Source organism: Heterocephalus glaber, unplaced genomic scaffold (genome assembly GCF_053883595.1).
Source record: "Heterocephalus glaber isolate CG9 unplaced genomic scaffold, H.glaber_assembly_v1.0 deba00001460, whole genome shotgun sequence".
Classification (NCBI taxonomy): Eukaryota; Metazoa; Chordata; class Mammalia; order Rodentia; family Bathyergidae; genus Heterocephalus; species Heterocephalus glaber.
This window is the reverse complement of record NW_028258307.1, coordinates 7,512,268-7,539,669: the sequence shown is the minus strand read 5'-3', so window position 1 is coordinate 7,539,669 and position 27,402 is coordinate 7,512,268. Positions and strand designations below refer to the sequence as shown.

Genomic DNA, 27,402 nt, shown 5'->3' with positions numbered 1-27,402 from the left:
TGGGCTTTTTATAATCTTTATTTGTTAACAGTTCAGGCTATTTTTTTTCCTGCTGCAAGAGATGCCAATGTTTCATGAAAAAGTTGTGAAAAACACAAATCTATTTCGAGGGTGATCAGCCTCCTCAAAGCTTTGTATTCTCAGCTCTGTGGGGTTCAGAAGATGGGGCCAGCCCTCCTCAGGAGGTCTGCACTTTGCTGGAAGCCAAGGATTCTTGGGTCTAGGAGTGCTGGCTGCAGGTTGCATGTTTGCCCCCTTCTTGTATCTTTTCTGTTTATAAAATGAGCCAGAAGCAACATCATCTAGCCTCTTTCTGCTGCAGACCTGCCCGATGGTGGGTTTGGGACTTGTGCGGCAAAGTTCAGCTCCCAGGAGACGTGGGCTGGATCCACACCATGGCTAAGAATCATGCATTATCTTGATATGCTTTGTGTGGTGGCATTAATGATGGTACCTGAAGCTCTTTAAAGACACAAGCCAACAAAGCTCACATGTCTTTGCCAAATGAAGAACCTCTTCAGAACTGCAGAACATGTTTCTTAAGGCCTGGGCCAGCCCTGGCTTCTCAGGGGGCAGGCCAGAGCAGAGAGGCTGGGGAGTGGGCATAGGATCTGCAGGCCCTCTGCCACTGGGGAACTGGCCATAGCCTGGCCAGACCAGACTGAGAGGACAGTGTAGCTACTGTAAGGGGTTGGGGGCCTTGACCTGTCACTCATGTTCCCTAGCCTATCTCCCCTGGCTTCACCTCAGACAGGGGATCTTCCCAGCTGGTCCAGAGTTAGACTATCAGGGTCCACCCCATAACCAGGCCCTCTATGTTGTCTGCTGTCCACGTGGGGACCAGATAGCAGGGACATAAATGGGGATGGGACCCACCAAGGGCAGGGAGTATAGGTCTGTGAGGGGCAGCACTACAGAGGGCAGGAAGAGTTAGAGGAGTTCAGTGCAAAGGCCATCTACTCACCCTGTCTTCAGGCATGTGACACTGTTGTCCCCAGTGGGGGACCAGACAGACTAAGTTCCTGACCTGAAGTCACACAGCCAGTTTCAAGTTGGTACTGCCAAGAAGAACAATAGCTGCTCCTCTGCTTGTTTCTCTTCACTCTTGGGGACTTCCTCTTCTCCTGGCTTTCCCTTGCCCTATCACCACCCTGCCTCCTGCCGGGAGGTCCTCACAGGGTCAGCCATTCCCTGTTAACTACACAGTACCAACTGCTTCCAGAGCTGTCCGGCTGGGCTCTCCAAGCCCTTCTGGATCATCCCCCATCTCTCTTGAAGTTCTAGAATTTCCTCTGGCTGATCTGGACCTGAGATAGAGACTGAGCATTTAAGGAAGCTGAAGGTGGGGATGACTGCAGAATTAGATTCTCTCTGTCTCTCACCTGGTGTCTAGTCCCCACTCCCTTCCCCCAGAATACCTGCCCACTCATTTCCAGCCTTCAGTGGATATTTTCCTGGGTTCAGTTTGGGTCCCAGGGACTGCTCCAATGGAAAGGACAACCAGTGGAACCCAGGCCTTCCATGCTAGGTACCTACATAGGAGGTCAGTGCTGAAATGACCCCTGGTCATGAGAAAATGAGCCCAGAGGGGAAAGGAACTTGTCCAACATCACATAGCTCCAAGGAAATAGAATCCAAGCCTCCTGATGACGACTGTCTGCTTTCTTCCAAATGACCCAACCAGTTCAGAATTTGCCTGCAATGGAACAAGGCCTCAGTTTTTGTCATCCCTGACTCGCTGGGCGGTCTCTGTTGGCCCCCCAAGCTGGAGCTCAGCCCTCTGAGCTTGGACAGCAGAAGCTTCACTCTAGCCCTGAGCAAAGCCCTCTCTTTGGACTGTCTGGTTTTGGGGTAACTCACAACATGCTCGTTCCTATTCTCCCCTCTGTCTTTCCTTGGCCTATCCCCCTCCCTTTGTCCATCCCAACCAGGAGCCATGGAAGTCCAAAGACAAGGCTGGTACAGCCCATGGAAGGCCCGTGTGAACAGCATGTGAGTAGCCACTTTGAGGTATTGTCCCCCTCCCTCCCTAACTTCTCCTCCCCAAACATTCATTCACACATCTAGCATTTATTGAGCATTTATCGTGTGCTTACTGAAGCACTAGGTTATAGGCACTAGACTTTTGCATATGCATCATCCAGTCCTTAAAAGAGCCCTCAGTACTGTGAGGGAGAGACTCAATCAGAGAGCAGTGTGACTGGTATCATTAGGGGAGCATAGGGGAAGAGCAGGGATCCCACATTTAACTGGGGGTATTCACCAAAGGCTTCCTGGAGGCGGTGACATCTAGGTAGAGGTTTAAGGATGAGTTAGCACTAACCTTAAATCTTACCAACGGCGTGGGAGCACACTTATGAAGTGTGTTCATGAGGAGGGAACCGCTTGTGTAAAGGCCCTGAAGGGTCCCATGTCCTTGTGGGGATCTGGTGGCACCCCCAAGCCCTGGGCAGAGGCTGAGAGCCTCCAGGCTTTCTTGCCTGGCTCCTTCAGCCTGCACAGGCCCTGCATCTAGAAATGCCTCTTGCTGACAGTTGGTTCTGAGTTCCCCGCCCAAGGCAGGGTGGGGATGCGGCCTCCTGGGGAGGAGCAGGCTCTGGCCACCAGGCCTTCGGGATGGGCTCTGGGAGGAACTGGAGTCCTGGAAGAGAGATGTGGGGAAAGCCTGGTTCATGGCCTGCAGAGCCAGAGCTCCCTGTGAAGTGAAACGAAGATCCCAGCTGGAGCAGGGACAGGAAGAGGGGCCACCAGAGCCACAGGAAGAGGACAGCGTAGTGGTGGGACTAGCCAGGGGCCTGCACCACACACCTCCTCAGAACAGGTGGAGGTCTCTCTCCCCAGACTAAGCCTGCTGCTCACAAGCGGGCATCTGCCCAGCCTCAGGAAAACAGCAGCCACGTGTTGGCCTGGAGGAGGGTGGTTGTGGGGAGGAACGGAGGAGGCGGCTTTGGGGGACAGGTTCAGGGGTTTATGTTACTGGGGAAGGGGGATTCGCAGGGGGTTTGGTGCTGGAGTGGGAGCAGGAGACTCTGGAGTCCAATCTGCCTCAGAGCTGCCAGGAATCCCTCCAGCAACACCCAAGGAAGCCAGGCCATGCATAGGGTATTGCGTGGCCCGGCCCATGGGAAGTGGGAGAGTGGCCTGGAAGCCCAGCTAGCCAGAGACGTGGTAGAGTTAGTGGCTGTTCTGAAACTAACCTCTAGGAAGCACACCAGTGGCTCCCAGCTGCAGCAAATAGGCAGAGAGGGCTGAGGTGCATGTGACTGGACAAAGGAGGAGGCAGAGAGTCCGGGAGGCTTTCTGGGAAAATTTCCCACCCCTACCGGCCTTGAGAAGTAACCTGAGCCAAGGAAGCAGACTCCCAGCTGGGTGGGCAGGCTCAGGTGAGGGGTGGAGGCTGTGACAGCGCTGCTACCTGCTGCTTCAGCTGAAAGCTGCGGGAGGGGGACCACTGACAACTTCTTGCCCGGCCCTGGGGTAGCCCAGCCTCCACTATGGCTGTGTTGCCCAGGATCAGGCATTGGAGGGCTGGGGAAAGGTGAAGCAGCATGATAGCAGATCCTTAGCTTGCAGCTGGCATGAAGCTGTCTGGAACAGCTGGAGGATGGAATTGAAGTCTGAGGAGAAGGCCTGGCATCAGTAAGGGCTTGATGGTGCCAAGTTCTTCCATGAAAAGCTAGGAGCTGGTGCTGGGAGTGAGGGACCCCTGGGTGCTTGCAAGCTGCCCAAGGGAAGGTTTGAAGAGGTCCCAGACAGCCAGGGTCACAATCTGAGTGGGTCCCTGACAGGGACCAGGAGCCCAAAGAGGACAGGGCCAGGACCATGACAGAGGAGGACTGGGTGAGGTCTCCACAGCAAACACCTGAGAGTGAGGTGATGGAGGTGGGGCTGGAAATCCAGGCCAAAGCCCCAGGAAGCCATCTGCCCTGCCAAGGGAGCAGGCTGAGTGTGAGCAGGCGTGCAACCTCATTTGACACCACACTAGTCCAAGACCTGGCCCCAAATCTACACCTCAGAACAACCACAGTCCAACCTGGTTGAGGTTCCTGGCTGAGCTGACTCTTTTTCCAAGGGGGAAAGGGAATGGGCTCCATGTTTACAGGCTGGGAGGCAAAGCCCACCCCTCCCTGTACCCCTTTAAGGAGTCTGCTTTCCTACCCTGCAATGCACTAGAGGCTGTAGATGCTACCAGGATGTGTGAAAGGCGACACCGCCAGGCACTCAGCACTCAGGCATCTCTCTGGAGCTGGGTGGAGGGAACATGGTATAGGTTCCATAGGCCCAACTTCCCGGGGAGCCTCGTGAGTTCACATGCAAGCTTTTCTCTGGTGGGGTCACTCTGGCACAGAGGAGCGGGTGGGATTCTTCTACGCCAAACATGGGGAAGAACACACCTGAGCATGGTTAGTTTCCCTCCTAAATATGGGTCTGAACTAGTACTTCCTGTTTTATGGAGGGTGAGTCCTCACCAGCAGTGTGAAGGAGTATCTCAGTCACTGCCAACTTCTGCAGCTCAGGGTAGATTCAGAAGGTTAGAAGCACCCTGCAACAGTCAAGTTCCTGCTGCACACCGAGTAGGCCAGAATGCACGTTTATCACAAACATCTTGACAGGCAACTTCTAATTATATGCTTTACCAGACAAGAAGTGTGCTTCAGACAGTACAGAAATTCAGTCTTTATTTGGCTTTCTATGGCAGTCAATTTGTCTTCCTAATCATGACTTGCATAAACTACTTACTAAGTGGATGTGCAGTCTCAGAGCACAAGCCAGAAGTGCGATGAAGGGGGTCAAGGTGGGAGACTTGCAGGCCCTGGCTATAAAAACTGTCCAGAGGCCATCCCAAGAGAGATAAAACTAGGAGCTGACTAGCGCCACTGCTAGCCGTCCGCATCATCATAACAAACCAGCCTCATCGTGAAGCGCCATTCTGAGATCACTCACTCATCTGACAGATGCAATTAGAATCCCTCTTTTACAGAGACGTAAACTGAGATAGAGAGCCGGAAGGGTCCCTTCTGTGGCTAGTTTGTTGGCATTCCTATCAGAGGCCAGAAGGTATCGGTGAACTCCCCGTAGCGGACGGGGTGGGCGAGAACCGCTAAAGAAGCCCCTGGTGGGAGACAGGTGAGGCAGTACAGGTGCCCACCCCGGAGCTCCTCGAGGGCCAGGGCAGTCGGAGGCACAGGCTGCAGCTACAAGGGTGAAGGGAAAGGCGCTCAAGTGCTAGGAACGTCCCTGGGTGGCAGAGGACTTGCATGAAACGTCGCTGTCCTCAGATGGGCAAGCGGTGCAGGCCTGGGTTTAAGAGGAAAGACAGGGAAAAGCGCCCTTGCCCTCTAACTCGAAAGCCTTCCTTGGCGCGCTAGCATGGCTCTGAGCTCTTTCTCGGTCTCCTGAGAAAAGGCAGCAACCCCGTGAGAGTCCAGCGAGGTTTCGTGCCTGGCCAGGTGGAGAGGGACGAAGTCCGTACTGGGGCAGAGCCGAGCCCCTCCGGCGACTCCTGGGGCAGGGTTTGGAGCCGGAGGGTGGAGACGCGGGGCGGGGCCTCCGGGCGCCCAATCGCCTTCTTTCCCCGCCCCTTCCCCGCCCCCGCCCCTTTCCACCAACAGCACGCCGCGGTGGGCGGTCCCTCTTACGCCAGCCGTTCCAGGGTGCGATTTTTTTCCGACCCCCCCTTTTCTCTCTCCTTTTCTCTTTTTTTCTTTCCCTTTTTGTGAATGAAAAAAGGAGGTCGAGAGCGGTGCCCGGGACTGCGGCGCTAGGCAGGCGTCTCCAGGCAGCGCCGGCGCCGCGGGCCTCGCCCCGCTCCTCGCTCTCTTGCGCGCCGCCCGCAGCCTCCACGCAGAGCCCGGCCCGGCAGCCCGGGGTCGGGACGGCCGCGGCAGCCCGCGCCCCGCGCCTCCATGACATTGGGCGCCCGGGGCGCGGGGAGATGCTGATCCGGAAGAGGCAGTGTCTGCAGTGCAGCGCACGCGGCCGCTCGCGGCCCGCCGTCCGGCCTGGGCTGCTCTGCCAGAGTTTCTGATCCATCGCGAGCCCGGCCGGACCTGGAGCCCACAGCGGGGCGGCGAGGGAGCCGGCGTCGTCCTGACGTGCCCGCGCGGAGTGACCCCAGACACCTCACTAAAATGAGCGTGCTTAGCAGGAAGAGACGTGTTCTTTACACTAGCAAATGCCCCGTCACATGTAGTGGTGTAAGTAAATGATTGATACCTATTTTGGCCTGGTTGCGAGCAGCCTCGCCCTCCCGCTGCCTCCTGCGTGTGCCCTCCTGGCCTTGCCTGCGCCCCTTGTCTTCCTCCAGGGCTCTGGCTCCGCTGCTGGCTTCTGAGGGGCGAGGGGCTGACCTTCCCCGGTGCTGTTTCCAGGGAAAGGGCGTTGACTCCACTGCGTGTTGTGCCCCTCCCCCTCTCCTTTTTACATTGTGTGTGCAGAATAGCGTGTGTGGGGAGGGGGGAGTTCAAGGTGGAAGTGTTAATGTTTTTTAAAAAATGCTGGTGGAACTTGGGCATTTTGCTTGCGGCTGTGAAGATGTCTCTTTGAGCTTCACCCCATTGCAGTTTGTGCAACTGAGTTCTGGTAAACTACTGGTGGAAACTGCTAGCGTTGTTTGTAAAAATTTCGACATCTTAGGCTTGAGAAGGCTCATGCAATGTTTAGGCTTGCAGTTTTACTAACATGACCATTCAAGATCCCTCTGGGCCTTGCTGCCCATTGGATCTAAGCGAAGACCCATTTCTCCGCCTTCTCAGGTCTTACAAATGTCAGCGACCCCAGTGGGAACTCCTTTAGTTCCAAATCCACCCTCTGCTCATCTCCTCCGATTCTCCCTTCCTATCCATCTTTTTGATTTTTACCTTCATTTTCAGGATTTTCCTCCCTTTCACATTTTGTAAGATGCAGGATGTGGGATATCGGTTGCTAGGAGACAAGCCAGGCTCCCAGGGAGATTCTGTCGTTTCCTTGACAACCGGACTAGGGCAGCCACAGATGAACAAGCCTCCTATCAGCTGTGGGAGGGAAAAGGGGGCCTTTTCTGAGCTCTTTGAAGAGTGTGTGTAGGGGTGTGGGGGAGCAATGGGAGTCCATGAGGCTTGTTGCTAATCTGAGTACACCTTAAGGTCTGGCCTGAACCAGATGGAGAACTGGGAGAGCAGCTGGGCAGGCAGAAAGCTGCTTGGGGAGAGGGCCACAGTGCTCATGCTGCAAGGGTCAGGGGGAAGTATATGCCGGTGACTTTGGGATTATCCGGGAGAGGTGGGAATTGGGAGTTGTGATACACAGGGGAGGGTGGCAAGGAAATATTAGTTTCTGGAGAATACTTGAGAGGCTTTGCAGGAACAGGGATGAAGCAACGGGGAGAAAAAGTCTAGAGTCATTGAAGGCGAGGGTGCCAGAGGGAAAGGGAAGTTGAGAAGCCCCCTGAGTGGGTAGTACCATCATGTATCAGCAGTGGTCCAGAAAAGTAGCAGTACCCAGAGCAGAATTTATGTTACTGTTGGCACACTTGCTCCAGGACAAGATTCTCATTTAAGACAGGCCTGATTAGACAAAGAGTTCTGCTGACTTAATTGGGCCAGTCTGTATCTTGGAGATATAATTACACATATAGATATGCAATCTAGCATTATATAATACTACATTACATAAGAAGACAAATGCCTCCTTTCACCCAGGCTCTCTTGGCACAAGTTAATGGAGATTCAGGAGACTTTCTGCCAATTCCCTCATACCCATTTTCCAGAGGGTAAGACTGATGCCCACCAAAGTGCAGTGATTTGCCTTTTCCTTGGTAGGATGATGAAGTTTGCCAGTTAGGCAGGGACAGGGGTGGAATGGGTGGGGAGGATGAACATATGGAGATGGTTAGAGGACACACGGAGGGGCAACTGTGGCGCCCATGGGGAGGGGTGTTCAGCTTGGTAGCCACCCAGCAAATTTGGTGTCTAAATTCGTGGCCTGGTATTGTCACTCTTCTACTTGTTGGCTGGCTGTCTCTACCTAACCCTAGAGGCGACGTAACATAAGGTGCACGGGAGTGTTTTAATCATACAGCAGCTGAACCCAGACCAGACCCGCTCTGCTGGTGGCCTGGTATCGTCCCCCCTACCAAGATGCTCCTGGGTTGAAGACCTGAGCCCCGACTCCCTCCTTTCTCCCCTTCCCCACCTCTGCCTCCAGAGCTCCATGCTGCTAGAACCTAAACTCCAGAAAGTTCTGTGGGCCAGTGGGTTTGAATTTCTATCTTATAGCTGCTCGCGCTTTGCAGTTGGGATTCTGTTTTGTTTTTCATCCATGAAGCAGAGACCACACCCACAGGCCTCCTCCCCGTGGTTTTCAAACATCCCTGTGCTGAATGACTTGAGATCAGGACGGTCAGTGTGAGCTTCCTGGTCCTTAACTCCGGAGAGAGAAGAGGGAGGAGGAAGCTAGTAGTTAGAAGAGCGGTGGCCTGATGGGAAGAGAAGGATGATGCAGATGGGAGGAAGCTGCATGGAGGCCCCTTGTTGTCTAAAGGTTCAGATGCTGTGAAATTCCGAAGAGGAGGAGGAGACCGTCTCATTGAAAAATCCTTTCTGCACTTTTTGCTTAGGTTGCTGCACTGCATCCACTCGGGCAAATCCCAGTTGCCATTGTTACTTGGGTATTTTGGTTCTGCATTCCTGCATGTTGGCATCCAGTTACAGCCTGCAGGAATGGAGCTTCTCTGCTGCTGGTGGCGGCCTGGCTTGGGCTGCATGGCTCAGCAGCGAGATGCCCGTGCAGTGTCCACTCCCCTGAGCGCCACCTTCCTTGGCCGAGGAAGGATTCCTCCAGGTCGTTCTAGCCCTCAGACAATTGCTCCTGCACACAGGGAATATGAGCAGGGTCCGACCCATGACCATGCAGAAATCAGTTCCCTTCCCTTTCCCCTCAGCCCTTCCAGGAGGGTGGATTCCAGCTGAGAGGTTGCCAGCCCAAGCCCCCTTGAGCCTCCTGGTAACAGCTTTTTAAACACTGACATGACATTTTGACTGCAGAAGGGCCTTCTGTTTGTTCATTCGAGCCATCCCTCGCTGGGGCTGAACAAGCTACTTCCTCGTGCCCAACACTGGAGGAAACTGAGGCAAGCATTTGCCCAAAATTCAGGCAGAAACTGTGACCCTCTGCTTCTCCTAGCAAGCCCACACTCCATGGAGACAACAGAGTGAGCTTTCCTGGGAGTGCCGGCTGCAGGGTCTTCCTAGGGGTAGGACGTGCAGAGGAGGGCAGATCTCGCTTTCCCTGGGGCTGGGTGCAGGGTGCTGAGGAGGGGCAGCCCAGGTAGGGGATGAGAAGGCCTGATCAGTTGGCACAAGCAATGTCAAGCTGGCCCTTAGCTGAACAAGACACATGGGCAACATGGCAGACCCTGTGTAGAGGAGGGGAGGCCTGCGGGCTGGGCAGGTGCATCCTCTCTAGCCCGCAGAGGCTGGTAGGAAACCTTTGCTATCTCCTTAAAGAGTGCTTGGCTTGGAGGAAGGATGTGAGCAGGCTGGGGCATGGAAACGCACCACCTGAGAGGGCCAGGGCAGCGCTGACAAGTCCATTAAATTTTAAAGTGGCCCTGCCCTGGGGCATGCTGGGAAGGGGTGGGGACCTGGCCCCAACTCTGCTTCTCTCAGCTGTTTGTTCTGCTGCTGTCACATACTTGGGGAGGAGGAGAGCAGAGGACATGCTCCTCGCTCTGGGGCATCGGGGACAGGACAGGCGCTGGGCAGGGTCTGCCTTGGGATCTCTCACAGGCTTCCTCCATCCGGCAGCCCAACAGGAAGATGGTGGGGACCAGAGGGAAACAAGTGGTCCATCTGGTGGCGTTGCCACCCTCAGCCTGAATGGGCTCCTGTTTCCTCAGGGCCCTGCAGAGCCACTGTCCTGAAAGTTCCCCACTCTGCTGGACAAGGGGCCAGCCCCAGCTGAGGAGAGCTGCCTGCCTGGGCCCTGGTCCTCGGGGGGCTGGGATGCCAAGCCGTCCTGACTGTTCCCCTCCTGCCCCACAGGTCCCAATTAATGGATTCTGACATGGATTATGAAAGGCCAAATGTAGAGACCATCAAGTGTGTGGTGGTGGGGGACAACGCTGTGGGTAAGACCAGGCTCATTTGTGCCCGGGCCTGCAATGCCACCCTCACACAGTACCAGCTGCTCGCCACCCATGTGCCCACAGTGTGGGCCATCGACCAGTATCGTGTGTGCCAAGAGGTAAGGCTGCAGGACCACTCAGCGGGGGCCACACCCTGTCTCTGTGGCTTCTTCCTAAGCTGTGGCTTGGGGTCTCCAGAGCTCACAGGGCCCAGCGAGGAGTGGGGGCAGCTGAAGCATAGGGAGCCCTGGAGACAGGTTGAGGGGAACCCACAGCTGAGGCATTGTCTTCAGCCATTTGTGTTTTGAATAGTTGGGCTGGTGCCCAGCAGACCCCAGATTTGGCTTGGTACCACCTACTGTGCAATCAGAGCCCTAAGTAAAGGGGAGTCCCCCAGGCTGCAGCTCGGGAGTGGTGAGAGCAGGGCGGGGGAAACGTCCAGTGCCAAAGAGATCAGAGGCTTGTCAGTACGTGATCGGGAGGAAAGTTGGAACAAGGGTAGGATCCTGACTCTACCCGAGCAGTCTGCCTTCTTTTGGTCCCTCCCACTTCTGCTCTGCTTTGGGGCCACCTTGTTCCTGATTCTCCAGAGATTTCGCATGGATGAGCGTGTTGTGCAAGGCACACAGTAGGAGATGCCACTTTGTCCCTTCACCCCCCTGCCATGTTGCCACGGAGCCTGGGGGGCGAGCTGGCACCTAACCCAGGAGCTGCCACCCTGGTCTCCACTCCCACCCAGGTGCTGGAACGCTCCCGAGATGTGGTAGATGATGTCAGCGTCTCCCTGCGCCTCTGGGACACCTTTGGAGACCACCACAAAGATCGCCGCTTTGCTTATGGGAGGTAGGGGAGCCCTGGGCTGCCTGTGGGGAGCCGCGTGGGTGGGATTTTCCTGTTTCCCCAAGAGACCAAGCGAAGGTGTGCACCTGAAATCAGAAGAGAAGAATGGAGCAAAACAGCACAGCAGATGCCTTTGGGGCAGGGCGGGATGGAGAGGCCTGGGTTTAGGGTCCAGACCCCTGGTTTGAGTCCCAGCTCTGCCACCCACTAGCCTTGAGCTGACTTTTCTTACCATGAGATGGTAGAAATGGTAATTTTGAACTAGGAAGATAACCATGAGGCCCTATGAGCTACGTGAATTAGAGGTACTATTATCACGTGTTGTGTGGGAGATCAGGGGAACAGGCTCCTAAGCCAGGTTTGGGCCTGCAGCACAGGGGTTGGGTGGGCACGTGTGTCCGCTGGTTCCAGGCCAGGTCATTTCCTGCCAGCTTTCTCTGCCCATGGCTTCTCTCTCCCACCTCCAGATCGGATGTGGTGGTTCTGTGCTTCTCCATTGCCAACCCCAATTCCCTCCACCATGTCAAGACCATGTGGTACCCAGAAATCAAACACTTCTGCCCTCGAGCGCCTGTCATCCTGGTGGGCTGCCAGCTGGACCTGCGCTATGCTGACCTGGAGGCTGTCAACCGGGCCAGGCGGCCCTTGGCTAGGTAGGGGTGCTGCAGGCTGCGGGGAGGGGTGGGCGCCTCACCACAGCTCCCCACTCAGCTCTGCGGGAGGCCCACTGAGGCTTACATCTCTCCCCCCATTTGGAGTGAGCTCGCATCAGCACTAACTAGCATGCTTGTTCACCCATCCATTCATCCTACTGGGTGAACAGTACTGTCCCTGGGCACTGCGCAGAAAGACAGAGGGCTGGGTGGGATTTGCAGGAGAAGATCTTCCAATTTTGTTGGAGATAATACAGTGGACCTTCTGTATCCAGAGGTTCGGCCTCTGTGGATTCAACCAGCTGTGAATGGAAAATATTTTTTAAAAACTGCATCTATATTGAACATGTGTAGGCTTTTTTTCTTGTTATTATTTCCTAAACAAGGTATCATAATAACTATTTACATAGCATTTACATTGTAGTAGGTATGATAAATAATTCAGAGATGATTTCAAGTATAGAGGAGGATATGTACAGGTTCTCCATATGCTGTGACATTTTAAATCTGAGACTTGAGGTTTCACCGGTCGTGGTATCTGGGTGGGTCCTGGAGCCGGTCTCCCTGGAATACTGAGGGACGGCTGTATGAGGTTAATATCGCTGTGAACCCTTGCATGCTCGTTGCCAGAGAGGGAGGTGGCGGCATCACTGTTTCGTAGGGGGGTGTGGGCTGTCACTGGGGTCCGGCGTAGATAGGGAAGACTTCCTGGAAGATGAAGGGTCTGGAGGTGGACCTGAGGGACCTTCTAGGGACTTGGCCAGGCAGAGGAGAAAGCGCAGGGTAGCAGAGGGGCCAGTGACATAGATCGGGAGCAGTCGCTCCAGCCCAGGGAAGGATGGGCAGGCTCCCTCCACCACCAACACAAGTTTGGTTTCCCTCCTTGAACTCACCAGGCCCATCAAGCCCAATGAGATCCTTCCCCCAGAGAAGGGTCGGGAGGTGGCCAAGGATCTGGGCATCCCCTACTATGAGACCAGCGTGGTGGCCCAGTTTGGCATCAAGGACGTCTTTGACAATGCCATCCGGGCCGCGCTCATCTCCCGGCGCCACCTGCAGTTCTGGAAGTCCCACCTCCGCAACGTGCAGCGGCCTCTGCTGCAGGCGCCCTTCTTGCCCCCCAAGCCACCGCCCCCCATCATCGTGGTGCCCGATCCCCCCTCCAGCAGTGAGGAGTGCCCCGCCCACCTCCTGGAGGACCCGCTCTGTGCGGATGTCATCCTGGTGCTGCAGGAGCGGGTGCGTATCTTTGCCCACAAGATCTACCTCTCCACCTCCTCCTCCAAGTTCTACGACCTGTTCCTCATGGACCTGAGTGAGGGGGACCTGGGAGGCCCCTCTGGGCCAGGGGGGCCCTGCCCAGAGGACCACCGGGGCCACCCCGATCAACACCACCACCATCATCACCACCACCACGGGCGGGACTTCCTGCTACGGGCAGCCAGCTTCGATGTGTGTGAGAGCGTGGATGAGGCTGGAGGCTCCGGTCCTGCTGGTCTCCGAGCCTCAACCAGTGATGGGATCTTGCGGGGCAATGGAACAGGGTACCTGCCAGGCAGGAGTCGTGTGCTGTCTTCCTGGAGCCGAGCTTTTGTCAGCATTCAGGAAGAGATGGCAGAGGATCCTCTGACCTACAAATCCCGGCTGATGGTAGTGGTGAAAATGGACAACTCCATCCAGCCGGGGCCCTTCCGGGCCGTTCTCAAGTACCTGTACACAGGGGAGCTGGGTGAGAATGAGCGGGACCTCATGCACATCGCCCACATTGCCGAGCTGCTGGAGGTCTTTGATCTGCGCATGATGGTGGCCAACATTCTCAACAATGAGGCCTTCATGAACCAGGAGATCACCAAGGCCTTCCATGTCCGTCGCACCAACCGGGTTAAGGAGTGCTTGGCCAAAGGCACCTTCTCAGGTATGGGGCATGCTTAGAAAGTTGAGGATTGTCTCCAGGTAGCTTTCCCAGGTCCCATTAGCATTCCAAATGGGTTTCAGCTCCTGACGTTTTGGAGCTAGGGCTGCCTGCTCCTGGAGCGGAGAGCTTGGTTGTTTATACTCTGCAGCTTGTGGCCTCGGAAGGAAGCTGGGTAGTCAGGGCTCCATGCTTGCCCTTGGGGTCAATTCCCCCATGCTCAGTGTCTGCTCACGTGATGCCTCTTCTCCTCCCGGACAGATGTGACCTTCATCCTGGATGATGGCACCATCAGCGCCCACAAGCCCCTGTTGATTTCCAGCTGTGACTGGATGGCTGCCATGTTTGGGGGGCCATTTGTGGAGAGTTCCACCAGGGAGGTGAGGCTGAGTGTGGGAAGGGGTCAGGGGAGAGACAATGATGGGCCCAAGAGAAATGTAGAGCCCAGGAGTCTACTATATTCCAGGAGAGGGAATTAGAGTTACATCTGAACTTGATAGTTTAGGAAAGACTCTCATCCATGACTCTCACATATAGTGTGGTGTTCCCACTTCGTACATAAGGAGGGGAGGCCCTGGCAAAGGGTGATCTGTGAACAGAAAGGAGAGATTAGGACTGGAAGTCAGGATGGTTGACTCCTTGGGCTCTTTACATCGTACCTTATTGCTTCCCTGAGACATGTGAGACAACTGGGGGAAAAAAATTACTGTGTTCCAAGCTGAATCCATCACCGTCTTCAAAGATAGGTTTTATTACTGTCGAGCTGTGGTGAGGCCAACATCTGGAGATGCCCACCACTGAAAAACTGTTCTGCCAGGTCCCAAGGCAGGGAGCGTGCGCACCATGGGGGCCACACCAGGAAGCCCCAGGGTTGGTCAGGAGGCGGAGGGTATCTGTGGGAAGGAACAGAGCAGGCACAGTAGGCAGGCTTAGGGTTGGCCAGCCTGGACTGTTTCATTGGCTCTGGGGCATAGGGTGTCCCGAGTTGTCTGGTACCTGGCTCTGGGGTGACTGGGACAGAGGAATAAAGGGAGTGTGAGAAGTGGCTGTGGATGTGGTTGGCTTGGGTAAGGAAGGTCCACTTGTAGGCAGCTTCTTCGTTATCTCCAGGAACTGACTAGCCCTGGGAGGGGCAGCCCCCCAGGACCACCATGACTCTAGAGTCAAAACATTAAAATTTAGAATATAAAAGAGCATGCTGAGTCCAGTCACCTTGTGCTGTGAGTGGTGCCTGTCCAACTCACCTCTTGCTCGTTCCCATTCTACCACTTCCTCAGACCCCTGGACCGGAAGCTCCGAGCTTGACAGGCATATCGCTGTGTCCTTAGAAATGTTCTTGCTTTTCCATCCTCCCAGCCAAGCAGCCCTTGGTATTCTCCATCATCTCTGAATCCCAATTGCCCACCACCATCCCTCGTAGTTAAGGTTCTACTCTGCTCAGATGAGCAAGTTTTTCCCACTGGTCTGTGATTGTTTTTGAGTCCAGGGACTAGGTCTTTGGCTTCTGCCAAGTACCTGTCTGTTAGTGAAGGATCACCAAATACTTGAATGAAAAGCTGAGCCAAGAGCAATTCAGTATCATTTCCCGCTATCCAGAACATGATCTTCCGAAGATTTCTGGGAAGCAAGTCCTTAGGGAAAGCTAAGTGGAGGGTTGAGGTGTGGGGTGGTCTCGATGGTGGGAATAGGATTTGGATTTACAAAGGGCAGGACGAGGATTCTCTGCAGCCCTGGGAGCCCGCTTGCCCCGGGTACTTCTCAGTACCAGTGACACCAGCTTTAAAGCTCTGGCCAACTCCCAGCAGGCCCAGAGAGACTCACATCTGATGAGAAAGCAGTTTTGGATGCAGCACTGCTTCACAGAGATCCCGGAGGCCCAGAGCAGCAGCTTTGAGCAGCCAGAGAGAAGCCAGCTGGCATTCCCTTTGCTCATTCTGTATCCCACTCCACCTGCTCCCTGCAGGCTTGGGGCAGTGGGGCAGGTGATGGAAATGGCTCCTTAAAGCACCTGCAAGCCAGAGCGGCTTTAAGATACCGTGGGGGAATCTACATCACTTTATAACTTATGCCTTGTTCGTGGGTGCTGTCCACAAACTCGTCACTTCAGAGACTGGGCCTTTGGGGTCTCCTGAGCAGGTGCAAGCCCAGCACAGCTCCTGGGGCTGAGTTCCTCTCTCCCTGAGCTGGGTCTCATGCCCCCCGGCCTGCTTCTCCCTGCCCAGGTGGTGTTTCCCTACACGAGCAAGAGCTGCATGAGGGCGGTGCTGGAGTACCTCTACACTGGCACGTTCACCTCCAGCCCCGGCCTGGACGACATGAAGCTCATCATCTTGGCCAACCGCCTCTGCCTGCCGCACTTGGTTGCCCTCACAGGTAACTAGCTGGGGAGCGCAGGGACCTCCCGGGGGAGTGATTATGTGTCACCTGTCCCCTCTCTCCTGGGAACAGGCTGTACCCCAAGGGATGAAGCATTTCTGGCATGAAATCCACTGACACATGGTTTTGTGGGTGAGGATGTGGACGGGGAGTGTGTTTGAGGGGTGCGCCGAGAGGCTATCCCTGGTCATCTCAGCCCACAACATGGCTCCCGGCGGGCGAGGGCACATCGGCCCAGGCAGGCTCACGAAGTCCACAGAGACTAGAATGCCATTCCACGTTTCTACCCCATGATTCTCCTCGTCTGCTTCGTCCTTCCCTTTCCTTTTCTTTTCTGCTCTACCTTTGACCTGATCTTCTCTTCCTTCTTCCAGAAACAGAAGACAAACATTGGCCTGCCACTACTAACTCAGAGAAGTGTTGGGAGAGCTGGAGGCTCTGGGATGCCCTCAGGGGTGGGGAAAGAACTGGGCAGCAGGGTGACCCAGCCTGGTCCGAGGGTCTGAGGAAAAGAAATGGCGTCCTTGGGGTGCAGGGATTCAGGCTGGAGACCCAGGCAGCCAGGTGGTTGTGTTGGTGTTGGAATTGGTGTTTGTGTTGCTTTTGGTATTGCTACCAGTGCTGGTGTTGAGGTCAAGGTTAATATTTCTGGCCAAGCTGGTGGAAGGCAGAGAGAAGATCCTCAGATATGGAGTTGGGGTTTAGGCAAGGACCGAGTGTCAGAGTTGCTGGGGCCCTGGGCAGAGGACCAAGACTGGGGTAAAGACATGAGAGAAAACAGCAATCTCATGATGATAAAGGAATTGTAAGGCGGAGCATGGTCACAGGAAAAGGCAGAAATCATTGATCAGTTCAGAGATGAACTGCAGTAGGAGTCCAGGGACCCTGGCTGGGGACAAAAAGGACTTTAGGGCAGGGAGTAAGAGAGGAATCTCAAGATTACAGCTCTAACAGTTTTGTCTTGGAAAAACAGTGTGGAGCACATAAAATTTCACATTCTTAGGTGGAGTAATTTTACTTTTAAAAGACTATCAAAAAATGATCCCAAGGAAAAATAAAATATGTGAAGATATTTCTCTAAATATTTACTTCATCAGGGCAGGCAGTTAGAACCTAGTCAAAGAAGTACCCTTGGTTACGCCCACGTAGATAATTTTCACATGGTAACCACTTAATAACGCTGGAGGCTGGAGAGCAGCTCATTGGTAGGGCACTTGCCTAGTGTGTTCCATGCCCTGAGTTCCATCCCCAGTATTCCGAAAACTTCATTCATTCATCCATTCATTTTAAAAAGAAAAAGAGAATGATGTTGCGTACATTTTCTCTGGAAATGGTACATTCACGCTAGCAAATGTCTACAAAAATGCAGGAATTGACTTTGTAAAGGATCCTTGGGGAATGCTGGGTGCTTCCCGTAACTGATGAACTCTTAAGTTTTGTGAAACATACTTCCCATGAAGTTTCTCATTCAGACTCAAAACTTGTTTGTCGTTGGGCCGGGGATTTAGCTCAGTGGTTTCACTGCCTGCTGCACAAGCGCAGGGATCCGAGTTCGATCCCCGGTACCAAAACCAAAAACCAAAAACCAAAAAAAAACTTGTTTGTTGTTAAGTATAAATACAAATACAGAAAACTGCATGAAATGTGTTCAGCTTAGTAAATTATTATGAAGCCAAATGTCTTTCCAATCACAAGGCACGTCAGGAACCAGAAGCTAGCTGGCCACACCGGAAGTCTCCCTCCCTCCCGGAAGTCCCCCTCCCTCCCCTCTATCAGAGCCCTCGCTTCCTCCCGGAAGAACCCACACTGCTCAGTCCTCTTCTCTTGCGGCACTTCCTGTCAGCTCACTTTCTTGCCCTCCCTTATTGCTTTATCATCCAACTGTGCAACTCACAGAATGGTTTTGCTCTTTATTTACCTTTTAGGTTTCTTGTAATCTATTGATACCTTGTCCAATAAAAAAGTTTTCTCCCTGAAATTTATTTGTTGAAGCAAAAACCAAACACTGGTCTTTTCTTCCTGTAGTTTTCCATGATCTAGGATTTTTGCTGACATCATTTTTATGGTGTAGTTGAATGTAGTAAGCTGGCAATTGGATCTAGAGGCTGGATCAGAAGCACAATGCTTTTTGAGACAGTGTCTTGCTATGTAGTCCAGACTGGCATTGAACTCACTGTGTACCCTAGGCTGGCCTGGAACTTGTAGTAACCCCCCTGCCTCAGCCTCTGGAGTGCTGGGATTTCAGGCATGTGTCACCATGCCTTACAATTTTTTGTAAGACCGCTTCATAGGTTATTTCTTTCTTTATCAAGGAGCATAGATTGTCTGTTTTCCTCTCTTTTTATCGTATTCGTAGACATTGACTGTCATTGTCTGGATCCATCAACTTATTGGTGTTACAAAATGGTAATATTCCAATTCAGCCATTCCTTCTTCATTAATCTGTTGCAAGACTTCTAAAAAGAGAGAAACTTCCCCTCATGTACTGTTTTGTTACACAGTGGTACAGGTCACGTAGGAAAGGCAGGTGAATGCTTACTCTCTTCTTTTATTTGACATACTTTTGTTTCCTATCATCCTCAGGGGTGACCAAATTTTTTTTTTTTTTTGATACAGGGTCTTCCTGTGTAGTTCAGGCTGACCTTGAACTCATGGCAATCCTCTTGCCTCAGCCTCTCAAGTGCTGGGATCACAGGCGTGTGCCACCACGCCTTGCTTGTGTTTGTGTTTTAAAAGTATTATCATGAACTCTTAGGTTTGAGCATACTTGATTAGTTTCAGTTAAGTACAGTTGTCCTTTTTGAGGTTCAAACATCGTACCTTTAGATGGTAGGATTCTCTGTGTTGGCTCCAGAGTCTTAGGGCTCCCTTGCTACCTGGCAGGATGAGATGGGCTGAGTTTCTCTTGTGCACTTCATGGTTTAAGACGTGGGTGTCCAACCTTTTGGATTGTCTGGGCCACACTGAGAAATTATCTTGGACCTCATATAAAATATATGATATAATTAATGTGTGTAAGCAACAAACTTCTCTTATTTTCTATATTTTTATAACCTTTAAAAAATATATAATCTCTCTATTTTACTCGCCAAGTTGCATGAGCACTAGTAGCATTGGACACACGGGGTTTCAATGCCACTGTGGTGGCCTCAGGAGGCAGGGGTAGCACCATGCCACGCCCTCCCTACCCCGCTTTCTCTTGGTACCCACACAACCCATCCTGGGGCAGCATACACTCAAGTCATGTAAATGTCACAAGAAAATCACATAGCAGTGTTAACGTTCATGATCTTGTGGGGCTGCATTACTAGCTGTTCAGAGCCATGCGTGGCCGTCAAATTCCAAAGGTTGGGTGCACCTGCTCCAAGACTGGGAATCTGCCATTTATCTGAGAACTCCTGGCTTCTTGTAATTGGAAAAGGACACAGGACCTCGGTGCACTAGGAATGCTCATTGCTACTGGGGTGGTTATTGTTTCTGGGTCTTTTCTGTGAGCAGAATTGAGAAATACATCTGTCTCTTTAAAGGTAAAATCTCCCATGAGATAATAGTACTGACACTTTTAATTAAAATTCATGACCAAGGATGTTTTCTTCCTCAATATAAATGTTTTAAAGTAGAATACAGGGTTTATATGCAGTTTGTTACAAAGTTTAAATGAACACAGCTGGGTTTAACTCACAGTTCTAACTCCCAGTTCTCAGCCTTTTGCTTTGTTTTGTTGTTTTATTTTTGGTTCTGGGGATCAAACTCGGGACCTTGCACTTTCGAGGCAGGCAGCGGCACCACTGTAGTCTGTTTTGTTTTGTTTTCAGTGGACACGAGGCTTCATACCTCTCCCATCCATGTCCATGGCTAATTCTCTTGGGGACTTCTGACCCAATGTATACTAGGCTGTGGTGGGGCATGCATACTTGGAAAATCCTCCTTCACATTCCACCCCATGTCCCCAGCTCATAAGGTCCTGCCTCACCCGCCTCACCTGTCCCCAACACTGGGAGCATACCCAAGTCACCTGTGGCTTTTCTTGGCCTGCTGGGATGGCCCCTGCCCCATCTCTCCACCCTGCAGGGAGCCCCTCTGCGGGTGTAGGTAGTGCAGGTCCTTGTGGTTCTTCCACTGATTGCTGGCTGTGTGTGTCACAGAGCAGTACACGGTGACCGGGCTGATGGAAGCAACCCAGATGATGGTGGACATCGACGGGGATGTCCTCGTATTCCTGGAGCTGGCTCAGGTATCACGGCAAGGAAAGGCTCTTCTGCATTCTCACTGTGGGCTCTGTCTGCCTGCCCACTGGCTGTGAGTGGGGGGCTGGGAGGTGGTGGGCAGGAGGGGAGCCCATCGTCAGACTTGGCTCCCTAACTTGGAGAGCCATCTGCCAGTGCAGAAATTGAGCCCCTGAAGATTAGTGCATGACATCAGGACATGGCTGGGGACACTCCGAGGAGGGTTGGCACCCTGAACCTAGATGTCTGCATCTTCCTGCTGGGGAGAAGGAAGTTGTGTGGGGGAAGATTGCGGAGGGCAGGGGCAGTAGGACGCCACCCTTGGGCCACCGATATCATCAGTGCAACCGCCTGGGCAGGGCTGAAGCGAGGTGACAGAGGGCTTGGTGGCAGTGCCCAGGAGCCCAAGTCAGCAATGGTTCCGCTCAGTCCCGGGTGGGCTCGGCTTTGGGGCTGCAGGGCTCGGCCCACACCACACCAGCACTGCAGCTCTGAAGGCGACTCCGTCTATGTAGTTCCCCTGCACCTAGGGCTCTCAGCACAGACGCAGTTCTGTTCTGTCCCCAGTTCCACTGTGCGTACCAGTTGGCTGACTGGTGTCTCCACCACATCTGCACCAACTACAACAATGTGTGCCGCAAGTTCCCCCGAGACATGAAGGCCATGTCCCCAGGTGAGCATCTGGGGCCAGCCTGGCAGGACCTGCGGCTCCCACCTTGGGTTGAAGGGGCCTCAGTGTGAGGCCTCAGCTGGGACTTCACCCCAGGGGCCAGTGATCCTTGGGCCTCACTTGCCCTTGGTGGGGGGGAGGGGCCCAGGGAAAGTGCTGTCTCTAGGGCTGGGCAGCTGGGGGCCTTGGGCAGCTCACTCTACCTCTCTGGGCTCATTTCTCAGAGGGCATTGTTGAGAGCTGGTAGTTTTCAGACTCTCCTGGGTAGGGCACCACAGTGAGAAATACACTTGAAGCTGCAATCCAGTACACATATCGAAAAGCACATATGTTCTTTAAAATGCTGCTCATGACCCAGTACATCGGTTTCCCACAGCTGAGACCACTCAGGTCTGGGTCCCCTCTGCTTAGTTGATTTCTCAGGTCCTAGAGTCCAACACAAGCTGCAGGGGTTGCAGGGGGACGTATTGCCGGCCTCCTCAAAGGGTCTGCTAGTCTGTCCTCACGGGGCTCCGTCCTCTGCTCTGATCCTTCCCGGCTGTAGGGTGGTTGCCGCGCCCTCCCTGTTCTCCTTCTTTCCACCGCCCAGGTCCGATTGCATCACGCTCTGGTTCATGCCCTCTTCCCTGTCTCAAAACTGGATCTTGCTGCGGCACTGCCACCCGATTCCCCGGCACCTGGGATCTGGCCAGCAGCAACCTCACTGTCATTCCCTAGCCGTGCAGAGCCCCTTCCTTGTCTCCCTCCTTGGCCTCAGCCTGTTTTATTCCCAGCACAGGGTCCCTTAGTTTCTTTCTGTTTCGAGACAGGGTCTTGCCATGTAGTTTAGGCTGGCCTTGAACTCACTATGGAGCCCAGGATGGCCTTGAACTTGCTGTGATCCTCCTGCCTCAGCCTCCTCAGTGCTGGGATCACAGGCGTGTGCCACCAGTGTCCACTTGATTTACATTTTTTGAGTGATCACGGTGCAAATATGCACTCTGTAGAAAGTATACTTGGAGGGCCGGGGATTTAGCTCAGTGGTACTGCCACCTGCCTCGAAAGCGCCAGGTCCTGAGTTCAATCCCCGGTACCAAAAAAAAGAAAGTATACTTGGAGTTTGAAATAGGATCAAACTCTGACAGACCTCTCCAGTGAGGGTTGAGTTGGCTCCATGTAGAAACACCTGGAAAACATGTTTCCTGGGCTCCCGCGAGGTCCAGTCCTCTGCGTGGTCAGCAGCAGCAGCACCTCTGCCTCCCCGGCCAAGGATGACACTGCAGCGTGCTATGCTGCTAAGCGAGGGTGCCTGGTGGGCTGGGATTCAGTGCGTTTTCTCCGGGTGATGTCTCCCATTTAGGATGGGCTAATGGGGTGGGTGCATCACAGGTCGGGGAGGAGCCACACATGTGCTGTCTTCTCTAGGTCAGCGGAAGCACCTCTCCCGCCTTGGGGCCACCTGTCCTGGGCCTGGGTCTCCGTGTGCTCGATGCTGGCCCCGGCGCTGCCTCAGGATGGAAGTGTCTGCTCGGGCACCGCCTCGGCCCACGGCCTTGCGTCCCCTCACCCTTCTGCTAACCAATCCCCATGCCTTCCGCTTCAGAAAACCAGGAGTACTTCGAGAAGCACCGCTGGCCGCCCGTCTGGTACCTGAAGGAGGAGGACCACTACCAGCGGGCGCGAAAGGAGCGCGAGAAGGAGGACTACCTGCACCTGAAGCGGCAGCCCAAGCGGCGCTGGCTGTTCTGGAACAGCCCCTCCTCCCCGTCCTCCTCGGCTGCCAGCTCAGCATCCCCATCCTCCTCCTCCTCCTCGGCCGTGGTCTGAGATGCTGCCACCCTCTTCCGACCCTGCTGCTGTCGTCCCGTTTGCCCTTGCCCCTGTGCTCTCAGCATCACCCCCTCACCCAACAGGGACGAGGGGACCCACCTACCAGGACCCTAAGGGCAGAGCTGTTGTCACCAGTCAGCTCGGCTTAGGAGCTGCCCTTCCTCAGAACAGGGCCACCCACAGGGGCCCCGGGGTCCAGGCGGTGCAGGGTCCCTGCTGGGAGGTGGAGGGACAGGGCTCCCAGCAGGAGGCCCTGCCTGTGTGTCTGTCCCTGCGCTGGCCAGGGAGGCAGCCCCCCTCCCAGAGAGCAGCGAGGGTCCTGCCTCTGCTGGCCGTGTCTTTCCATCCGTGGACTTGAGGTGGCAAATGTTTCGTGGGCATTTCTACATGGAACACACTCAGATCCTCACTGGAGAAGTCAGGGTAGAAATTCACCTTTCAAAGCCCAGCTCCAGATGTCTTCATCCTGGGATGCAGCTGCAAGAGACCAGCGCATGCAAACCCTGCCAGTGTCCCTCGAGGGCCGCAGGCAGTGCGGGCCTGATGGCAGGTGGCAGAGGTGGCCCGAGGTCCAGGCCTGGAGTCGGGGCCTCATGGTGCGATGAGAAACTTCTCCTCCCCCTCCTGCATGCCTCAGATTTGGAGATGGAGCCAAAGGAAGCAGCTGGCATGGGGGAGAAGGAGGAAGGGGTGGGGTTTGTCCAAAGCAATTCCTTGCACCTCTGGGGCCCTGCCCCTGCCCCTGCCCCTCAGTAGCACTGCTTTTTATGGGGTGGGGAAAAATTAGCAAAAATGACTCCCAACAACAAAGGAAGGAAAACCAAACTCAAAAGAAGATCACCACCAACAAATACACTTATCTCCCCAAAGAATGAAATCAGAGAAAAGGCCCTGGAGAGCTTATGCTTCAATAAACCCAGACAGAAGCCCCCAGGATGAGGAGACAAAAGGTTCAGTCACACCATCACCTCTGACCCCATGTAGGATGGGGCCTGTCACCTTCTGCGGCCGGCTGAGGATGCCCTGGCCTTGCGGGCTGCCCTCAGGGAATTCCAGCTCCAGGCCTGCAGCTTGCTGGGACAAGCCGTGGGGTCGGAGGGGAGGGCTTCGGTCTAAGGGCTCGAGCAGCACTGGACTCTTCGTATCCTGAAGGTGACCTCACAGGACGTTCACTGGGATGCGCTGGGTGGGTGGCAGGGGTCGGATGTCAGGGGAAAGGACAGAGCAGGAGAACAGGCGTCTCCTGTAATGAAGGCTCAAGGACAGAGCCTGGTCCAGTCCTGGTGTAGGCTAAAGGGAGGGAGAAAACCAGGTGGTTGAACAGGAGAAATTCAGAGAGGACTCAAATAGCTTTGCCCAGGGCACAAAAAGCTGGGCCTCAGTTGACCTTTTCCCTGTTTCCTAACCCTGACCCATACTTCACCACCCCTCCCCTCACACCCCTGGGATGGGCTCCTGCTGAAGAGGGCCCCAGTCAGGAGGCAGTGGGCATGTGAAGATGCTTTAGGAGGAGGGACGGCTAGGCACCGGGGATGGGCTGGTTAGGTCGGATAGACCGCCCGGAAACAAGGTGACTCTGCGATAAATATGGTGTCAAGACCTGGAGCTCTGAGGCTGAATCCTCATCAGGCATTGGAGGTCAAGCAGGTCTAAAGTTGGGGTGAAGCCCTTGTTTTCTGAGCTGGGAGCTTCCAAGTCCTCCAGGTTGGCTGGCTGGGAAGCCAGTCACATGCTGCCCTCTGCTGGTTAGTCAGATTTCCTGCATCTGGGCTCTGCCCATGGCTTCCAAAGCAAGGCTCAGCCTCTGCTTTTGAGAAGGGAGCATCCAGGAGACCAGGGCAGCACCCTCCCTCCAGCAAGGGGACAGAGTTGAAGGCACACACGGGCCTCCCAGGAACTGAAGGCCCTAGAGAGCAAGGGGAATTGGTCTCCTAGGAGCCTGCAGGGCTTAGTACCTGGGGCTACTGCGGTTGGACAGGCTGGCGGGGACAGAAAGGAGCCCACAGGAGAGCGCCACGAGATCCCCGCACCCCAGGCCCACACACTCCTCAGGGACCCACCGCCCTTCCCCACAGCTCCGCCAGAGCCAGTGTGCACCCCAGAGAAACCACCCCAGCAGACTGTGGGGGAGCCAGGCTGGAGAGGGCCGGGGAGGTGTGAGTTCCAGTCCCCTAGGGACTGGTGCTCCGGATTCCAGGAGGCAGAAAGAGGAAGCAGCCCGTGCAGGACAAGGCCCAGGCACACAGCGGAGGAAGGAAAGGGGCGGATCACACAGCGAGAACACTCCCCGGGACTCCTCACGCTCAGAGCTGTTTCTGAGAATGGGAGGATGGGGCCAAAAAACAAAAACCCACACCTCTTTTTATATAAGGTTTCATATTTAATTTGGTCATCAATTCATAAATACATACATATTTTGTACCAAATCATTCTGTGTTATTTAATACCGCCAATACGTTTCTGATAGAAGCACAAGAGCAAAACAACACCGGTCCGCTCCTGACGGCATACAGAACGCAAGGGAAGCCGTGTCCATGCTCGCAGAATGCTTTATTGAAAGGACACTTTCATCCCACACTGACGATGGGCTGGGGATTTAGCTTAGTGGCACCTCGCCTACCTCACAAACGCAAGGGCAAGGTCCTGAGTTTGATCCCCGGTACCGGAGTAAATACTGACGAGGCGGAAGTCCTCTAGAAAAGGATTGGAGATCTAAACCAGGTTAGCTACCTCTGAGATGTGGAGACCAGCATCTCAAGGAGCAGCCAACGATGGCCTGCAGGCAGGAAAGCCCTGCAGCTACCAGGAACACGGGGGACCCCGGACGAGAGAAAGACAGACATACTCCACGAGCAGTTCATCCTGAGTGTGTAAGTAGCTTTGGTTTAGTCAACCAGCTGTGGATCAACACAACACGTAATCCCTGGAGGTGGGAAAGGCAATAGACTCCAGACCCTGGGACCTGCCGTCTTCACAAAATTGTCCTGTCATGGCTGGGATACTATGGAGAAAGTTTTGATGGAAGGATAGCTGAATAATGAGGACTTAAAAATAGAGCTGGGTGTGGTGGGGCACACCTGTAATACTAACACTCGAGAGGTTAAGGTAGGAAGATCACTGAGCTCAAGGCCAGCCTGGGCTACAAAGTGAGTCCCTGTCCCAACAACAGCAATAAAAATAAGGGTAGCATGCGTTTGCAGTCCCAGCTCTCTGGGAGGCTGAGGCAGAAGCATCACAAGTTTGAGCCCAGCCTGAGCAACATAGAGAGCTTAGTGAGACAGTGGCTTAATATATAAAATTTTTAAACAGGATGGGGATGTAGCTCTGTGCAAAGGCCCTGGGTTCAGTTCCTAATACTAATAATAAATAAGAAGAACTGAACAGAAAGCCACACAGGATAAAATCCAAATGTGTCAGCCATCCTGCCTCGTCGTCACAGCATTTAGGAATCAATTACAAAGTAGTGAGATGCTTACAGAGGGTGATGGTCCCCGAAGAGGGACTCCACACCCCTAAATACAGCTCTGGGGGCTTAGATTTACCAGAGGTGAGAGGTACCATCCAGTCCTAAGCAGGCAAATGTGTCACATTCACAGACCCAAGACCACGGCAGGTGTCAGGGACAGATATGAGTGAGAACTGGAACCTAAAGAGGGAAGGGGGATTTTGCTCTTCCTCTCTTTTGGATTTCTCACTCTATGAATGATATGTCCACTTCAGTAATAAATGTAAACAATTCAGGAATCATATTACCAAATGTGTTCGTTTTCAAAAAATAATAAAATAAAAAAAACACATAAATTTACATCAATATAAATATAACCTTACTAGGCTCCAGAAATAGGCCAAGCATGGTGTCCTTAAAATATCTATATACAAAACACCATACTAAAAAAGTTCCTTCACATCAATGACTCAATCTTCTTGATAGATGAAATTCCCAGAGTTCACTGCATATTCCGCAATCTTTTCCCCAGCAAGTGTCTGTCCTAGTTTCTCCAAGGCACCCAGGAGTGTGTTGATGGATGCATTGCGCCCTGTTTTATACAGCCACTTCTGGAGCATTTCATATAGGGGATCAGATGGTCTGCTGACTTTGGCGAGGTAGATCTCATTGGGCGTGAGGCCCATCTCCTGCATGAGCTGGTCCCAGGAGTTATGATGCACGACATCCGTACAGTAAGTGAAAAGCCTCCTCAGTGCTAGAATGGAGAAATGTGGACAGTCGAGCTCAGAGCACTTCACAAGGGCAGAAGATCCTAAATCAGATCTAGAACCCAAGTGTGGAAACTAATAAGCTCCCTAGGTCCATGAAACTGCTGCTTCAACATCCCAACTGCTTCTATCACAATGCCTAGGCCTCACCCACACGCAGGACGCTGGGGAGGGCAGCGCACACAAAGGCTCCTGCCTTGGGGGAGGCCGCACTGACATTAGGAGAAGGAAAGTACTGTGGGGTGTGGCACAGAGAGGCACAGGCTCTCAGGGGGCTCTCAGGGGACGAAAACTGCATAGGCTGTGTTCATCATGAGTAGGGGAGGGCGTGTCTATGCCAAGTACAGGACTCGAGGTAAAGGATCTGTGGTTGCTGCCCAGCCTGGCCTCTTTCACTGCCACTGGGGCACAGATGGATGGAAGCAAATGGACTCAGAGTGACAAGTGAACTTGTAGGAGTCACCACTGTACTTGGCTCATGAGGTCATGGTGGAGCAAAGGAGATGTGTGAGAATACATGGCACACTGGGTCCTAAGCAGCAGAAGGGGACGGCACACTGGGTCCTAAGCAGCAGAAGGGGACGGCACACTGGGTC

At 53.8% G+C, this 27,402-nt stretch overlaps 2 protein-coding genes across 9 annotated transcripts in view; one reads left to right on the top strand and one right to left on the bottom strand.

The window, feature by feature from the left end:
* The first annotated feature begins 5,629 nt into the window (after positions 1-5,629).
* Rhobtb2 (Rho related BTB domain containing 2) lies at positions 5,630-25,017 on the top strand. Of its 3 annotated transcripts, XM_004848335.3 has the most exons (11): positions 5,631-6,197; positions 9,024-9,190; positions 10,023-10,224; positions 10,845-10,948; positions 11,413-11,598; positions 12,495-13,513; positions 13,772-13,890; positions 15,733-15,883; positions 20,032-20,120; positions 20,680-20,785; positions 22,365-25,017. In XM_004848335.3, exons 1-11 carry the CDS (start codon positions 6,132-6,134, stop codon positions 22,586-22,588), a joined length of 2,433 nt encoding a protein of 810 aa, XP_004848392.1. In that variant the 5' UTR covers positions 5,631-6,131; the 3' UTR covers positions 22,589-25,017. The 3 variants fall into 3 exon arrangements, with proteins under 3 accessions (XP_004848393.1, XP_004848392.1, XP_087072940.1); XM_004848336.4 differs by lacking the exon at positions 9,024-9,190 and having other exon boundaries at positions 5,630-6,197; XM_087216814.1 differs by lacking the exons at positions 5,631-6,197; positions 9,024-9,190 and adding an exon at positions 6,218-6,646.
* Tnfrsf10b (TNF receptor superfamily member 10b) overlaps positions 24,951-27,402 on the bottom strand; it is a 34,680-nt gene continuing 32,228 nt past the window's right edge. For all 6 annotated transcript variants that reach the window (XM_021261277.2, XM_087216816.1, XM_004848338.4 and 3 more), the window contains one exon: positions 24,951-26,793. In XM_021261277.2, coding sequence (XP_021116936.1) covers positions 26,507-26,793 — 287 coding nt within the window. In that variant the 3' untranslated portion in view covers positions 24,951-26,506. The remainder of the gene's footprint in view (positions 26,794-27,402) is intronic.

Excerpts from the sequence above, each read along its gene's own strand:
- Rhobtb2 (XM_004848335.3), top strand. The coding sequence starts at position 6,132 with ATGAGCGTGCTTAGCAGGAAGAGACGTGTTCTTTACACTAGCAAATGC. Across the intron at positions 10,225-10,844 it reads AGTATCGTGTGTGCCAAGAG|GTGCTGGAACGCTCCCGAGA; the intron begins GTAAGGCTGCAG and ends ACTCCCACCCAG. Across the intron at positions 10,949-11,412 it reads CGCCGCTTTGCTTATGGGAG|ATCGGATGTGGTGGTTCTGT; the intron begins GTAGGGGAGCCC and ends TCCCACCTCCAG.